The sequence below is a fragment of the Pteropus medius genome, unplaced genomic scaffold, assembly GCF_902729225.1.
Source record: "Pteropus medius unplaced genomic scaffold, Ma_sr-lr_union100, whole genome shotgun sequence".
Classification (NCBI taxonomy): Eukaryota; Metazoa; Chordata; class Mammalia; order Chiroptera; family Pteropodidae; genus Pteropus; species Pteropus medius.
This window is the reverse complement of record NW_024346667.1, coordinates 17,605,682-17,623,326: the sequence shown is the minus strand read 5'-3', so window position 1 is coordinate 17,623,326 and position 17,645 is coordinate 17,605,682. Positions and strand designations below refer to the sequence as shown.

Genomic DNA, 17,645 nt, shown 5'->3' with positions numbered 1-17,645 from the left:
ACATAGCCAATTTTTTTCAATGCTTGCAATATGAAATAACAAAATCATAGAGGTCAAAGAAGCTTCAGTAATGCTTAATCAGTGGTAGTTCTCTAAAATGTGTTTTATTTTTCACTACTAAGAAACAGCAGAAAAGTTATTCTAAGAAAATAACTCAAAAACAAATCACATACAACAGATATATAAATCAGCTTTATCTTTTGAAAAAAAATAAAATTCTCCAAATATCTAATTGTGGTAGGTGATTATATTAAATAGAATAATTATTGTGAGAAAATGTTACACATATATTTAAATGGAAAATTCAACTGTTAAATTATCTGGAAATGCCAAGCACCCAAACACATATTTTTTAAAAATATATTTGTGGAATAATATTGTTTTAAAAAAATTTTTTAAAATACAACATTCACTCTGTGACTAAATAAAAGTGTGTGTGTGTGTGTGTGTGTGTGTGTGTGTGTGTGTGTGTGTGTAAAACAAAGATAGAGAAAAAAATGATTGCTGTGTTATATACTGGAAATATAGAAAAATGACTTTGAAATTTTAAATTCTTTATATTGTTTAGATCTGGATGAAAGTACATTATTGCAATATACTAAGAGAGTACCTTGAACATTTTCATTTTCATAGTAAAAAGCAATATTCTTCAACAAAATCTCATCGCTTAAATCGCAAAGGTGAATTAAATTCAGATTCCAAAATTCGAAAATGTTTATATTATTTAGGACGAAATATTCACTCCACTTTTTCTGAAATTGGAAATAAAACCAAGTTATTGACAATTTTTATATCAGCAATAAATTATAATATGACTTCGAACATGTCTATAATCCAATTGACAGGCAAATTGGTGGGGCTCTTTCCAATTCTTAATAATGTAAGCATTTTTAATCTGGGTATTTATGAATACTTTATACCTTAAAAGATTAAAGCATAAAATAAAATCAAGCTGATCAAAAAATTAAATTAAATGTAGTTCTTTATTCTGAAGCAGATAAATCCATATTTGACTCTTACTATGATTTTTTTCTCACACTGTAATCCACAAGGCTTCAGAAATATTTCTGCTTTCAAGTGTATCTCTGTTCTTTAATTATGTTTTAGTGTTTTCCAATTTCACTTTCAGGCCAAAAGAGCATTTAAAAAAGGAGCATTTGATTGTTCGGAGATCAAGAAGATGCTGAATTCTTCAAACTCAAAGATCTTCATCTACCTACACTCATGTGCACCCACCAGGTTTGTGATCAAGGCTATGTTCTCACCTAACACAGAAAGAATGTTTTCAGTGTTTGAGAAGTTAAGTTCAGAGGGAGAAAACTAAGGCTTCTCTACTCTACACTCCCTTAATGATAAAACACAAATGCTTTTTAAATGTAAACAACTCATTTATCTGTATTGATGTGGAACTTTAACCCAGAGGTATCTAATAGAAATGTAAAATGGGCAGGCTGCACATGTTATTTTAAATTTTCTGGTCACATTTAAAAAAGAACAAAAAACTGTTACTAATTTTAATTTATTTTATTTAACAATATATTCAAAATATTTTTATTCAACATATGATCGATATAAAAATACTGACAGAATAGCTTACATGTTTTTCATACTAAGATTTTGAAATTTGGTGTTTCTTTTAAACTGATAGCACATCTCTGTTCAGACTACCCACAAGTGCTCAGTACGTACTTGTAGCAATTGGCTACTGCATTGAACAGCCAAGCTCTAATCAGCTACGTCAGGGAGGCTGCCCAAGGTTCATGATGAAGTCATAAATATCAAAAAAGCAGAAAACTCCTACCTGAGTGTAGTTTTATCTACAAATACAGCCGCGAGCCCAAGAATGATGTTTCGATTAGTGAAACTCTGCATATATGACTAGGGTCACATACAATTATAATGAAGCTTAAAATTTCCTATCGCCTATGATGTGGCAGCTGTCATAAAGTCATAATGTTGTAGCGTAAGGCATTACAGCTTTGTGCCAATCTCAGAAAATCGATAGTACCACTATTGGCTAGAAATGCCTAGGGGTACTTATCTAGGCACCAGGAACTTCCTACAGACATTGTCCCTGTCCAAACCAATGCTACGACTGGACTGACTCTCGTGTTTCTTATAATGACTGCACAACACCCTTCAGCAATAAACATTAGGAACCCCTGAAGAAAAAAATGTTTATTACTTAAAGGCCCTGGAGCGTACAAGGTGCGTGTTGGGATAAGGGACACAGGTCCCGGGTAAAGACAGTGTGCATGGGTCTGGAGTTCTGCTTTTATTGAGACCGAGGGTGGAGGCCTAGGGTTTGTAGGGCCTACTCTTTGTTGGTGAATTTAAACAGAAGAGCAAGAATTTAAAGCCCAGGGAGAGAAAAGAAAAAGCTAGTAACCCAAATGACAATTAGTGAAATCAACAAAGACCTCTAAAACAAAAAAGACTGGGGTGGGGGTGGGGGCTCCCTGGTCTTTTACGTAGTCCTATGGCTGGCTACGTGTTTATTTGAGATAGCCCTCTTGAAGTGGATGCTTCTTTGACGTGGATGCCTAGTTAGTCAAAACTTAATTCAGGCACCGGGAGTACAGAAAGGAAAGCAAACTGCCAGGGCTTACACTAAAATTACCCACTCAGGCGTTTGTGGTGATGCTGGTGTAAACAAACCTATTCCACTGTCAGTCATATAAAAGCACAGTGCATACAATTACAGCAGTAGGATAAACCCTCTCAGTGTATGTAAGCACTCTCTGTGATGTTCACATATCAATGAAATTGCTGAATGATGCATTTCTCAGAACTATCTCCGTTGTTAAGCTGTGCATGACTATAAAATACCAAAAATATCTCCACAGAACCATAGAGCAGTCGTTCTCAAACTTCAGCATAAACTTCATCTGGAAAGGTCGTTAAAAAAAAAGCAGATGGCTAGGCACCACCCCCAGAGATTGATTCAATAGATCTGGGGCGGAGATTATGAATTTGCATGTTTAACAATTTCCCAGGTGATGTTTGTGCTGTTGGTCAGGGACCATACTTTGAGAATCACTGCCATGTTAGGTCCCCACTCTGCCCCACTAATCCTTTTCATAATACCACTGAATAAATAATAATATGTGAAAACAGTACAGCAAAAGTTCCTCATTTTATTCATGTCGCACAAGAAGTGCCTCTGTGTAGTCTCCAAATGTCAAGATCTGAGTAAACATGAAACTCTCCCTTCAGTTTGCTTAGTTGCCTTCTCCAGAGCCCTCAGAATATGCCCTTTATTGTGAAAATTTCAGAGGCTACCTGGCATTACATTTCCATCTACCAAGTGTTACCAAAATGAAGAATAGAAAATGAGAAAGACCACCGGGGTGTTTGCCTATGGGGTGATCAGCTGTTTCTCCACATTGAGAGAGCAGAGGATGGTGAGAAGGGCACAGATTTGGAAGCTGGACAAAGAAGAAATTAGATCTCAACTTGATCATTTATTAGCTGTGCTAATTGGCCACTTAGCCTCTCTGCGCCCCAAATTTTCATTTGTAAAATGAGAACATAAGAGTATTATTACGTCTGAAGTAACATAGGTCCATACCTAGAGCAGAGACAAAATACAAGGCAGCTATTCCTATCATGCCCAACAATCCATGCCATCCTAATTAAAGAGGGAAACTCGCCTCTATGTAAGGACATCCTCTAAATCCCATTCCCTCTCTCTTCCCTGTATTTTCAGCCTATCTTCCTTTAATTTCATAATCATCATTTAAACATGCTCAATCTTTCCTATCTCAAAAGTACTTTTAAATGACCCACTTTCCTCTCCAGCTGTATATTATGTCACTTTTCTTGTTCTCAAATTCTTACATATAAATGTCTCTTTATCTTTATTTTCTCCCTTTCACTCACTACCATTGAATTCATTTTAATATAGATTGTGCTTCCTACCACTTCGTTAATATGCTTCTTAATTATGATTGACAGTGAGTCTTCTGCCATTAAACCCAAGGTATTATTTTTAGTTCTCACCTCATACAATCTCTATAGCATTTGATATTATTAACCGCGGCCACCTTTTGAAAGGCTCAGTTTCTCTGACCTTCAGAATGATCCGTTCTTCTGGCTTTCCTTTACATTCATCTAAGCAGCTTCTTCTCAGTGTCTTTCGCCAGTGTCTCAACCTTTACTTACCTATTTAATATTGGAATAGCTCAAGTCTCTGCCCTAGACCCTGTTATCATATTTCTCTCCCAAAATAATTTCATCCACAACATGGCATCAATTAACATCAATAGGCTAATGATTCCCAAATCTTCTTTTTCTCCAATTCATTCCACTTTGCTAAGCTCCCAAACAGTATTTTAAATTGCTTACTAGATATCTCCATTTAGATATTTCATTGGCATTTTGAACTCAATATTTCCAACTGAACCCATGATCTTTCTCTGCAAGTGTCCATAAAAATGCTCGGGCTAGAGATCTATGGTCACTTGATTCCCCCGTTACCTCATATCCCACATTCACTCACTAAACTTGTCAATTCTACACCTTAAATAACTCTTGAGACTGCCCACTGTGATTCATCTCTATTTACCACTTTCTTTGTCCCTAACATCAACATGTATCTATTACTAAGGTACTAGTCATCTAACTAGCTTTCCCAAATTCACTGTTCTGCCTCTACAATGCACTCTGCATTGCAAGCCAGAGAAATTTTTTAAATGAAAGTGCCACTCATCTACTTGAAAGATACTCAACCAATCAATTGGTTCTCAGTGTGCTTACTGTCAAATTTTATCTCCACTCTCTTAAGAGGACTTATGTGATTTAACTCACCCATCCCTTCAGCTTTATCACTTTCCCACATTCTTTCTATTCAAGTTACACTAGATGTATCTCAGTTCTTGGTCATGCCATCCTCAGGAGGATCACAGATGCTGTTTTATCTCCTAGAATCAGTTTTTTCATTCTTTCTTCAACTTGCTAACTCCTACCTGTCCTTCAAGACTTTGGTTAGTTCTCTTCATTTCTTAAGACAAGACATCCTTTTCAGATTTATTGGAGTCTTTCTATTATCAGATTCTAAAGCATTCTGTAGTTCTTCCTTCACAATAATTTTTAAAAATCAAAATCCGTGTTCCCTGCAAAATGTGGCTCTATGAAAGTGGTAGGGTAGGATGAGTAAATCTATTCTTATATTTTCTCACAGTATCCTCAGTGAGTCACACAATGCTTGTGCATTAGATAAATATTTGTGGACTGGATTCCTAACTGATTGGTTCTAAAACACTTTCTTTTAGCATTTTAACACATGTCTCGAAATCCTAAAAGAAAAATAAAAGCCCATGTCAATTGAGCCACTAGTGTCATAGCTGGATATCAGTCTAAGTCAATACCCCCAAATTTAAGGAGAAAGTTTACACTCAAAGAACCTAGAAAATAGCAGTATTTGTAATATAACAATTAAACTCTTAATATCAATAATAGAGAAATGGATATGTAAATCATGGTATATACATTAACAAATAACTAGTAGCCATTTAAAAATGATGCCAACCAAGAATGTGAAAAAAAAAATGTGAAAAGACAATATATATAATTTTCAATGTTAGAAACAATAACAAATAACAGAAAAAAAATCTAGGCATTTAAAGTAAATAAATAAAAATGTTAATAATTTTCAACATTGATTTAATTGGTGAGCCACTGGGTAAGTTTTTCATTTGTTTTGCTTTCTATTTTTCTAAAGTCTACACTTTTTCTCTATCCTCTATAATGAACAAAACAATAAACTATTACATTTATTTCTTCAATTCCTCTCGAGAGCAGAACACAATGGTCACCAATTCCTTTCAAATGATGACACAAAACTCTGTTCTTGACAGAGATTGGAAGAAGAAAAATAGAGGGGTTTTCTCCTTAGGTTGAATATATATCATGCTGTTTATTATTACTACCAAACAGAGTTATTGAAATTAGGAAGTGATTGATTTAGGCCATTAAACTTTTAAAGCCCCCAAAGGGCTGACATTGTTTTCATATAAATCTATTTTTGAAAGTGACTGGGGTTTTTATATATCAAACAGTTGAAACAAAAAATAAATTAATAAACTAACAAAGAACATATTTACCATTTTTAAGAAAGTCTGAACGTCCTTAATCCAAGGGGAAATGATGAATCTAGTAGAAGCTCTTTGAGAAAGAGGTAAGTGGAGTAGAAAAACCACACTGAGACAATGCAGTTTACACAAATCTTCCATCTCTTGCAGGGTTAAGCAATTACTTGCCACCTGAATAAAAATTAAAAAAAAAAAAAAAGCCAGTAAGCCCCAAAACAGCTGGCTATCAAAATGCATAATACATGTGCAGCACCACAAAAGTTGGCAGCTACATTCTGCTGTGCAGTAATCACATATTATTACAGCCTACATTCTACGCTTTTGAGAAAACTCTTTTCTTCATATATAAACTTGATTGCATTTATACAGTTGTGAGGTAAGAGGGACAGGGAACCGCCAGCTCAGTAGCAGTTTACATAAAACATTTTTAGTCAAGCAATCTTTACATGAGCTGACCAAGAAGGTAATGAGTCATGATCCCACAGGACTGGGCTGATAGAGCCAAACAGTAAATGCTCTATTCTAAGTCACCATATTTTAAAAGTTATATTGAAAATTACCAGATTGAGGAAACCAGAACATTTCTAAAAAATGTACCCAATTAGAAAAAAGGTAAAGAAGCAGGCATATTTAACATGATAGGACAAGGACCTCACAGCCATTTTTCAAATGTTTGCAGGATTGTAAGTCTTAGATTTGTTTTGGAATACCTCCAAAGGGCCGAATAGGGTCTAATGATAAGAAGTTCCAGAAGATACATTTGATTTAGTATCATTTTTGTAATAACATTTAAAATGATATGCCAAATCACATAGAAATATTTTACTAAGAATATATTCGAGCAGATATTAAAAAGCCAAATATTGTATATAAAAGATGCTAGGTAAAAAATGATGAGCCCTGTTCATTTCTAAAAGAGACTTTATTTTTCTTTAATAAGAATTTTTAACCAAGAATCTCCCAGGACTCTAATTGTATACAAAATAGTGTATGTACATGAGAGTGTGTTTTTGTGTGTACATGTGCATGTGTGCACATACATACACCCTGACTAGTTAGAAACCAAACCCATACTGATCAACAGATTCTTAATGGACTCTATAAATCATGAAAAGGTTAAGACTTTTATATCTCCAGTTAGGATGGTACTAAGAAACTATAGCAGGAATGTTCTTTTAAAATACAGTTTAGTATTGTGGAACTTGAACAAGACAGACCTAGGTTCAATCTACACTGCTCTTTAATATCTTTGGTTTCAGGAATGTTACTTGGACTGCCTGAACCTCAGTGCTCTCATATGAGAAATAGAGATAATAATACTTCCCTTAAAATGCTCTTGTGAAGATTTAAAGGCATGAGGCATATAAAAAGCCCAGAATGTTATAAAGTATAAGCTAATTTCTTTTCTCATTTTCCCTTCCTCTGGATGATTAGACAAATTTGACGAAATATGTACTAAAGGAAACATCTGCATAGTAAAAAACTCAATCATATAACAGCACAATAGGTATTTTTTTTTTTAAACAAATTCTAGGGTTTTTTTCCTTTTGGGAAGTTTGTATAATCAAATTAGGGAAATAAATGAAGTACTATATGGAAGAAATAGATGAAAATCAATACAATTTCAAAAGTGGAAAACAATGCTGGTTCACGGTAAATTTGTAACAGTCACACCTTTTGGATGTTAGTTTTCTGATCAGAGGTAGTCTTCCTTCTGTTTTCTAAAAAGTGATAGTACATTCTCAAAGTCATCGAGCATGAAGTAACACAAAGAACACGCCGAATGTCGGATCCTTCTGGCCAGAGTTGCTTAAGCAGAGAAATAGTTTCACATGTCTGTCACAGAAGGAAATTGTAAAAATATGATATTTAGAAAAATATTTTTATTCATAAGTGATCTTACTAGAAGAAATCATACAGAAAAGATAGATATGACCACATGAAAGTCTAAATATTTCTATTAAAAATGATAAACATTTTTAAATAAGAAAATAATTATAACAAATATTTCAGCAAAATTCTTAAAAATTTAAATATGTAAAGAGTTTCTATAAATCAATAGGAAACATATAAGCTTTTAATAAGACATGAGCAGATAATACACTAAAGAAATACAAATAATAATAAAAGAGGAAAATGTTCAATCTCTCTAATAATAAAAAGAAAAATTGATATCCTATTTTTACTTCCAAGTTAGCAAAGTAGATTTTACTGATAATAGCACTGATATGCAATATGTCATCTCTAATAATAATTTGCTAATGAGAGTATAAATGGATAAAGAATTATTGCAAAGCTATTTGGCAATACTTATGTTTATCATTAAACACGTTAACACTTATGATTGGTTGTTCAAGTTCTAAATCTAAATTAGGTAAATAATACAAGATGTGTACCAAATTTATGTACTAAGATGTTTATCATGGAGTTATTTGTAAAAGCCAATTTTCAAACAACTTAAATGTTAAGCATTAGGGAAATATTACACATCCAGTTAAAATAAAATTTGTGAAGACTTTTTGGTAATCAGAAAATATTTAAATAATAATATTAATTTAGAAAGTGAATGAAAGAGTATATATGATATGCTTTCCATTGTATAATAATACATTGAAAAGGTGTTCTATATTCAAAAAATGTGAGTTTTACCTCTAAGTGGTAGAACTATGTGGAATCATGGTATGAATATGAAAGGTATTCGGAAGAATAAGACTATGACATACTGAAATCTAGATATTATACTTCTAGTAATGAAATTTAAGCCACCTTATAGTCCGATGTGAGGCATTATAAAATATCCACAGGAAATTTTTATATTTTTCAAATTCTATTAGGCATTTGGTTAAAATTCTGTTAGATGTACATAGATACATAGTTTTGTGGAATTTCCATGTAGCTGAAAACAATGGAGTCTGTAGTAATAAAATTCCTAAAAATATTAAATATTTTTATAACTGTAAATAGTCTACAAAAAAATCATTCCCTCAGAATTAAGAAGGCAGAATAGTGATACTGCAAAATAACTGTGTGTAAAGGGAAACATTAACAAATTCCAGCTCTGCAAGCCCTCATGCTCCTCTGCCACACTTGCTCCAACTCAAGGCTTTGTAGTGATCAGAGATTGCGAAAAATTGTAGGAAACATACAGAGAACCATTAGTGAAAAGTGAATTGTAATAACCACTAGAAGAATTAATTCTACCCTAAGTCTGAAAATACAAAAAGAAAAAAAATAACCAGGTAGAATAGAGTATAGACTACAGGAAATCAATTTCAAAATAAGCACAACATAAAACATCAGATTGCGTATAAAAGGGCCAGGCAGAGACAGACTCATCTATAGGGATAAATATGACTTAAGAGGACAGTAATTATTTACAGAATAGGAACTATTTAAAGAGACAATTTTCTGAAAACATAGCTTTGGAGAAGAAAACCAAGCTAGAAGGAAGGAAGAAGCATTCTACAGCAATTAAGTAGTGAAGGGGGAAAGAGGACAAAGGACAATACTCAAGACTCTGGAAGATAAAAGAAAACCACTAAATTTTATTACTCACAACCCCTCATCCACCACCAAAATAAATAAACAAACAAAATTCCCACTAACATGACTGGTCTCTGCTAGGCCGACAGAAAGAAACACCATTAAATTAAATTAAGTTAGGAATCTTTTTTTTTTTCTAATGGTGACATTGGTTAACAAAATCCAATAAGTTTCAGCTGTACACTTTAACAGTAAGGCATATATATATTTACACTATGTGTTCACCTCCCATAGTTAAATTTCTTTCTGTCACCACATATTTGACTCTCTTTTAAATTAGAAATCTTGTAGCATACCTTAATATCATAAAAATGAATAAAAAGAAGGGGAAGTACATAGAGAAACACTGTAGAAATGACAAGAGGAACAAAATTTCACACAAATTAACTAAGGAGAGTCTCATTATCACCACCAGAAACAATAACAACCATAAAGCAGAAGAAATATCTGAGTCTATACTTTAAACATGACTAAAGAAACTAAGACAAGCACTGATGATATGAAAAATTATATTTATTCAGTAACTCATAAACCAGAAACAGAATTGAAAAGGAGAAATGAAAAAAATAATTTAATTCAGAAAAATAATCTTTAAAAAGGCAAAGCTATCTCAGAAATGAAGAATAAATTATAAGATGCCCCAAAGAGAGTAATCTCAATAAAAATTTAATAAGAGGTATTGAGAAAAGAAAATAACAAATGATATAACAAAAAAAGTTATAAAAAAAAAGTCAGAGAAAAAATAGAAAGCAGCAAAGATGGAACAATATTTGTATTATCAGACACTTAAAAGAGCAACAAAAACAATGAAACAGATAGTATGTAAAATGATAATCTAAGAAAACACACTATAGGCAATAGATTGGTGCTAAGAGATACTGAAAAACAAACAAAAATAACCCTCATAAACCAGACAGTAAAACATAAAATAAGAAAACTGAACACAAATTGAAAATGTGCAAAATAAAAACAGAAAGAAAAAATAACCACAGAAACAAAAGAAATTCTTTAAAAGTCATAAAAGCTTACTTTGCAAACTCCTATGCAAATAAATTTGAAATGTAAATGAAAAGGATAATTTTCTCATAAGAATGAATTATTAAAATTGACCCCATCGGAGTTAATAAACCTAAAGAAACCAATTTTCATAGAAAAAAATAGAGAAAATTATCAAGTAAAAAGCACCAGGCCTATATGTCTTTACATGGAAATTCTATCAAGTCTTCAAAAACTACATAATCCCAATAATCTATAAACTATTTCAGAATATTAAAAAGAAAGAGAAAACATTCTAATTTTTTAATGAAGCATATGTAACACTGATACCTAACCAAATAAATATAGTTCACAGAAAGAAAACTACAGAAGAGTGTCATTCAAGAATTCTGGTGCAAATATTCTAAACAAAATATTAGCAAACAAAATCCAACACCATGTTAGGAAAATAATATAACATGACCAAGTAGGATTTAAACATAAAAGGACACACAAATTAATGAAACTCAGTAGGAATGCAGAGTTGCTTCAATGTTAAAAAATTCATTGATATCAAAATATCATATTAATAAAGTTAAGGAAAAAAACATAATCATACCAAACTTTCACACACATTCATGATAAAAACACTAAAAAAATAAGTTTGAGACCACATTCTTAATATCAGTATATATGTTATATATATAGTATATCTATATATATATGTAAATTATAGAAACAATAGAGACATTTCCATTAAGGAATAAGGCAGGTACCCACTATCTCTGCTACTATCCACCATTGTACTAGATTTATTAGCTAATACAATTTTATTTAAAAAGGTAACGAGGCATAATAAGAAAAGAAGATGCAAAACTATCTCTGTTTACAGATGATATGATAGTATATATGGAAAACTCCAAAGAATTAATAATAAAACTAATTTAAAAATAAAAATTTCAATGAAGCATCAGAATATAGAATTGACATACAAAAATCCATAGATTTCATTTGCCTAAATAACAAAGAGTAAGAGAACACAATGGCAGAGAAAATTTCAACTACAGTAACAATAAAAACATCAAATACTTGGAAAGAAAATTAACGAGAAATGTATAAAAGGTAGATGAGGAAATTTCTCAAATTCACAAAAATAGACAAACAAATATAAATACATTCTCTCTTCTTGCATGGAATAACTAAGTGTTATAAAGATGTCAATTTTCCCAGAATATTTGTAAATTCAATACACTTCGATAAAGATACTAAGAAGATATTTTTGAAGTTAGTTAAGTTAATAACAGAAGCTCATATGGAAAATAGCTGTGAAAATACTCTAAGAGAAAAACTATAAGTGGAAAAACTAGCCTAACAAGACATTAAAAATACTATGAAGCATTTAGAATCAAAAGAGTGTAGAACTTGCAAATACACCAGTGGAACAGAGTAGAAAGTCCAAAATTATTGCCAAATACATATAAAAATTTATTAAATAACAAAGTGGCATCTGAAATCACTAGGATAAAGATTGAATTTTTAATTAATTACACATTGAATTTTTAATTAATTACCTTTGAAAAAGATAAAAATTATATTCATATCTCACACTGTATACAAAAATAAACTCCAAATGGGTTAGGGATATATATACACACACATATATATGTATGTGTGTGTACATATATGTGTATATATGTACATATATGTGTATATATATGTACATATGTGTCTGTGTGTGTGTGTGTGCATATATATATTATGAGTTTATTGTTAGGAGATTTCCCTACATATATTAAAGTTAAAGAGGAATTCCCATGTGATTTATATGTGTATATATGTGTGTGTGTGTGTGTGTGTGTGTGTGTATTCATAAAATATATCACACTTAAAAATGGAAAGACAAAGACAAAAAAAATTAGTATAAGCCTATTTGGAAAGAAAATTGTCAAAACCTAATTAAGCTACATATACACTCATCTTCGACTCACCAATCTCACTTCAGAAACCTATTCTAAAGATATATCACCAACAGTACAAAATTACATACGATGTGGTTATTCACCACAGCATTGATTATAATTGCAAAATGTTAGAAACAGTATAAATTCTGTAATAAGAAACTGGTTAAATAAACTGAAGTACATCCACACAAAGGAGTACCATGCAGCTATGTAACATAATGAGGAAGATAACCTTAAACTGCTTTAAAATGATTTCTAAAATATGTTGCTAAATGCAAAAAGAAAAATACTAAAGGATATAATATGATATCCTTTATTTAAGAAAGAGGGGATATAAGAAAATACAGACGTATCTGCCTTTATTGTACAAAAGAAATACATGAAGAATAAACTGGAAGCTAAAGAAACAAGTTATGGGAAGTATTTGAGAAAGGGGTGAATTGTAGAGGAGAATGGAACCAGAGCAGCAGGGATAAGAATAAAGTGTCATTTCTTTGAGTATATATTTTTGCATATATCTTATTCTTAAAATCATAATGTTTGGTATAACTTTCACATACCCTCCAAAAAAAAAAAAAAACCAAATAATTAAAAACAATCAGGATATGGATGGGAGGGATCCAAAATGAAATACAAACACTAACCAAAGAAACTAACTCTATTAATAATGAATAATATAACCACACTAAAAGACGTGAACAAGAAAAGAATTCACCTAAATAACTTTGGAAAAGAGTATTTTGACATATTATATAAATCCTGTAATCCACTTAGTGAATATGTTTCAATATTCTTAGAAACAATAACTTATTCTAAGAATAACAATACTTAGTAACAATAACTCAGATATTGTTAGCAATTCTAAAACTACTTTATTTGTATACTAGAATTAAAAAATAAATAATTATAAGTAAGGAGAGCTTAATGTCTCACAATTGGAGAAAGAAATTACAAATAAAGAAAGGGGAGTAAATGAACTATATGAAGTTGGAGTAAAAGTTTTCAATATGAACACATGATATGATAGATGATAGAGATACAAAGATGATAGATGATTAGATAGATAGAAGACAGATGGATGATAAATTAAAAATAGGTATATACACATGGATTAGTATACATACATATATTTTCTTGTTCTGTCTGCTGGAAAGTCCTAGTAGCAACAATACCCCAGTAGCAATGAACAAATATCATTCCCAGATCATGGCTTCTAAATGCCATTTTCCAATAAAAGCAACCAAAACTTCTTAGAGAATTGGTTGATTTGAGGGCTGGGGCAGGGAAAATACAAGATGAAATTGGAACATCTTGTGGTTTCAAAAAGTAAGATAGTGCACAAAAAGATGATGCTTGATGAGTTTGAAGATAAATATAAATCTGTGTAATCATCACCGCAATCTATGACATCATACTTCAATAGCGGTTTTAAAAAAGAAAAAAAAAATGGGGAGCTTATAAAAGAACACGGGTTCAAACCTGAAGAAGTTTCTAATGTTCGAACCCGGAATAATTTGAGCACCAAAATCATTATACTATTGGACTTCAACCTGTAATATAAAATAAATATCTACTAGTCCATATTGATATAAATAAATAAACACATAATAGCACAGCTAAAGCGACTGTCTCTTACAGTAGATTTCCAATTAACAAGTGTAGAATGAAAGAGTGAAATAACCGTAGTAATAATCATTATAGACCAGACCCAAAATTAATTGGGTTCTACAATTAATTGGCTAAAATTTGAGAAGAAGTGGATTTGCATAATCAAGAAAGATAGTAACTTTACAGTGGAGAAATTTGGCAGGCACCACTCATCCGGTGTTAAGACATATTAACATCATGAATCCTTTGATATACTGCATTGAGGACACGATATCAGTTCGGTGGCATTCTTGCCAAAAATATGTAACCTCATTCCAATCATGAGAAAACATCAGACAACCCCAAATTGAGGAATGTTAACAAAATAACTGATCAATATTTTTTTAAAATGTCGAGGTCATGAAAGACAAGGAAAGACTTGAAAAACTAGTACAGATTCAGGGAGACTAGAGGGAAACAGCTAAATAAATGGAAGTGGGACCCTGGACAGAATTCTGAAACAGAAAAAGGTTATTAGGGGAAAAGTAAGTGAAATTCAAATAAGGTCTGAAGCTTAGTTAATAGTATTATTCTGATGTTAATTTTCTGGTTTGGATCAATGTACCATGGTTACATAAGATGTAAGTATTAGGGGAAGCTGTGTAAAAGATATATGGAAACCGTATACTATTTTTGCAGCTTTATGTATAATAAACAATTAGTTCAAATAAAAGTTTTTTTTAAGGTTCATTACCTCTTCCATCATATTTTTCCATTTTAAATTTCCAAAAAGGGTTTCTAATGCCAAAACTCTACATTCTTTCAAATATTTAATCAGGGTTTTATAAGCATTTTCAATCTTCTGTTCATTCTGTAAAAAGAAAGCAAGTCATGTAAATTGTCATAAGTAAAATAATTACTTTCTGACTACAAAAAAAATCAGACCTTGAAGACACAAGTATTATAATATTTCTAAGTAAAAAAATTACGCTAATGTAGTTACAAATCATCAATAATGCTATTCAAAGCCTACCAACCAGCACTATTTTGTCTTTGCCAAATGAATTTTTGCCTGGGAATTTAGTACATTTAACTTTTTTAACAACTTTATGAAGGTATAATTAACAACATAAAACTCACTCACTTTAAGGTTACAATTCAATGGCTTTTGGTAAATTTACAGAATTGTGCAACCATTACTATAATCTAACTTTAGAACATTTCCAACATCTCAAAAAAATCATTGTGTCCATTTAATGTATTACATCTTATTATGAAAAATTTCAAACATACAAATATATAGAAAATAGCATAACCTCCTGTCAAGTACCTATCATCCAGCAACAGCCATTAGCGATGTACATTGTACTTTTTATTTGTATTTCATGAAGTCCTCAAATTGGTAAATGAAATAATCTTTTCAAGGTGAGTGTTCAATAAATTAGGAAATATATTATTTTATCAGTAATAAAATCCTCCATTAAAAAAAAATCCTCTTAAGAAGAGTTTAAGAAGGATGTTTGTAGGGTACTCTTCAAACTCAGATATAGAAATTGCCCTAATGGGATAAAATGAGATCAATTGATTACAGTATCTCCTCCCAATATAAAGTTGAGTATCAGGAGTGTTCCTGCTCACAATAGGCAACTAGAGTTTAATGACTGGAGTGCTAACCAAAGCAAAATAAACTCTTATCAGATCGTATGATAACCACCTGGGTGTCTCCAACCATGAGGGCAGTTTGACGCTATTGTCTAAGGGCAAAAACATTAACCGACTCAAAAATCGTGTTGATGAAATATAGAATTATCTTCATATTCAGAATTTGCTATAAGTAGTAAAAGTAAACAGAAAATAGATCTATTTATGAAATCATTATGCATTTTTGACTCCCAAGGGTTAAATATAGTAGTTGTCAAATACACAAATAGAGCAAAATAATAAAATCATGGAATTAAACTTCTAAATACTTTATAATTCTATTAATGTGTAATATTAAGAAATAAATTTATCTCATTTATTTTTCTTTTTCATCAAACTTCTCCATTGTTTTCTCATTAAAAGCTACCATATTAACTATCATTTCACTAGTATGTCTCAGCAACAGAGGCATAATTTTTACCTCCAAATTAATGCATTTCTGGCCATCATTAACTTGAAGAAAGTATACCACACAGTAGTTAAACACAAGGGCTAGAGTCAAACTGCCTCTTTTCAAATCCATGCTCTATTATTCATTTGGTATTGATGATTAGCAGATTACTTATTCAAGTATTTCTTCATCTGGAAAACGACGACGATACTAATACCTACCTTACAAGGTTGTTGTGAAAGTTAAATAAAATGACTCATGGGAAGTACCAAGCACTATTGTTTTGATAGTAAGTATTCAATAAATGACTGCATTTGTATTATTATTATTTATTAATGTTCTATACCTCTCTGTTAAATTTATGATAATTTCTATAAAAGAGGTGAAAATAGAACCGAGTCAAGGAATTTAGAAAATTTTGTAAAATTCTAGCAGTAATTTGTCTTTTAGATATAAATTACCTTCTTGAAAAACTCTTGGTTTCTAAACTTGCTTGGCATAAAGAAAGCATAAAGTCGAAGAATATCAGATTCTTGCTCTGAAGAAATCACAACATTGACCTTCATTGCCCAGGACTGAATGATTAAAAAGTTGAAAAGGTGTGCTTGCAGGTTGTTCAGGCCTTCATCTGCAACTATCAGGAAATATGGGCAATTCTCTTCCAAGAAAATTTCCCACTCTTGTGATAAGCATCCAGAAAATTTTGTTCGAACATCAATGGTGGTATTTTGCTGAAGATGAAGAATTAAAGCAGTTCTCAAAGGAAGAAGTTCTGGGAAGTTGAAATATGCATACTCAGCATCCTGTGGGAGAGAGGTAAAGTACATTACTTTGAAATTATCCTTTCGTAGTTTACTAGTTTAGTTGCTTAACACATATCATTAAAGTCATTGAAGGGATAGGTTCCAGCACATTTTTGTTCTGTGTTATCGTCAGGGAATAAATCCATAAACTTTGACTGTCATTTCACAAATACACGCCATAAACCACAACTTGAATTTAAAATACAGGTGTCCCTTTTGAGCAGGCACATGATTCTCAGGATTTATCACACTTTCCCTTCCCATTCTAATTCCTTTCTTCTCCAAACTCACTTCAAAAAGAAAAAAAGATACAAACGTATGTCAAAGCAAATGGTGGGTGTAAATTATCAAGGAAAAGAAAGCTGAGGTGGATCATCTGTTTGAGTGTCCCAGGTCATTGTGACCCTCCTGAAGCAGCATAGATTTTTCTCAACAGACCAAAATTAGAGCAGTAAACCAGACTCGAAGCATGAGGCTAGAACTCTGGCTCTTTATTCAAAACATTGCTCGCAAGCAGTCAGCAGTGTTCAAAAATCTAACAATAATGTGGATTGCAAAACGACTGAACAAACACACACCAAAATCCTTAAGA

The 17,645-nt window shown here is 31.7% G+C and overlaps 1 protein-coding gene across 7 annotated transcripts in view; it reads right to left on the bottom strand.

The window, feature by feature from the left end:
- Positions 1-17,645, bottom strand: part of DDX60 (DExD/H-box helicase 60) — an 87,944-nt gene that overhangs the window by 61,659 nt on the left and 8,640 nt on the right. For all 7 annotated transcript variants that reach the window (XR_005655691.1, XM_039876128.1, XM_039876131.1 and 4 more), the window contains 5 exons: positions 16,712-17,053; positions 14,913-15,029; positions 7,767-7,928; positions 6,105-6,263; positions 611-752 (listed from right to left, as the gene is read on the bottom strand). Coding sequence is in view for 6 of the 7 variants with exons in the window: in XM_039876128.1 (XP_039732062.1) it covers positions 611-752; positions 6,105-6,263; positions 7,767-7,928; positions 14,913-15,029; positions 16,712-17,053 (922 nt within the window). In the remaining variant the exon portion in view is untranslated. The remainder of the gene's footprint in view (positions 1-610; positions 753-6,104; positions 6,264-7,766; positions 7,929-14,912; positions 15,030-16,711; positions 17,054-17,645) is intronic.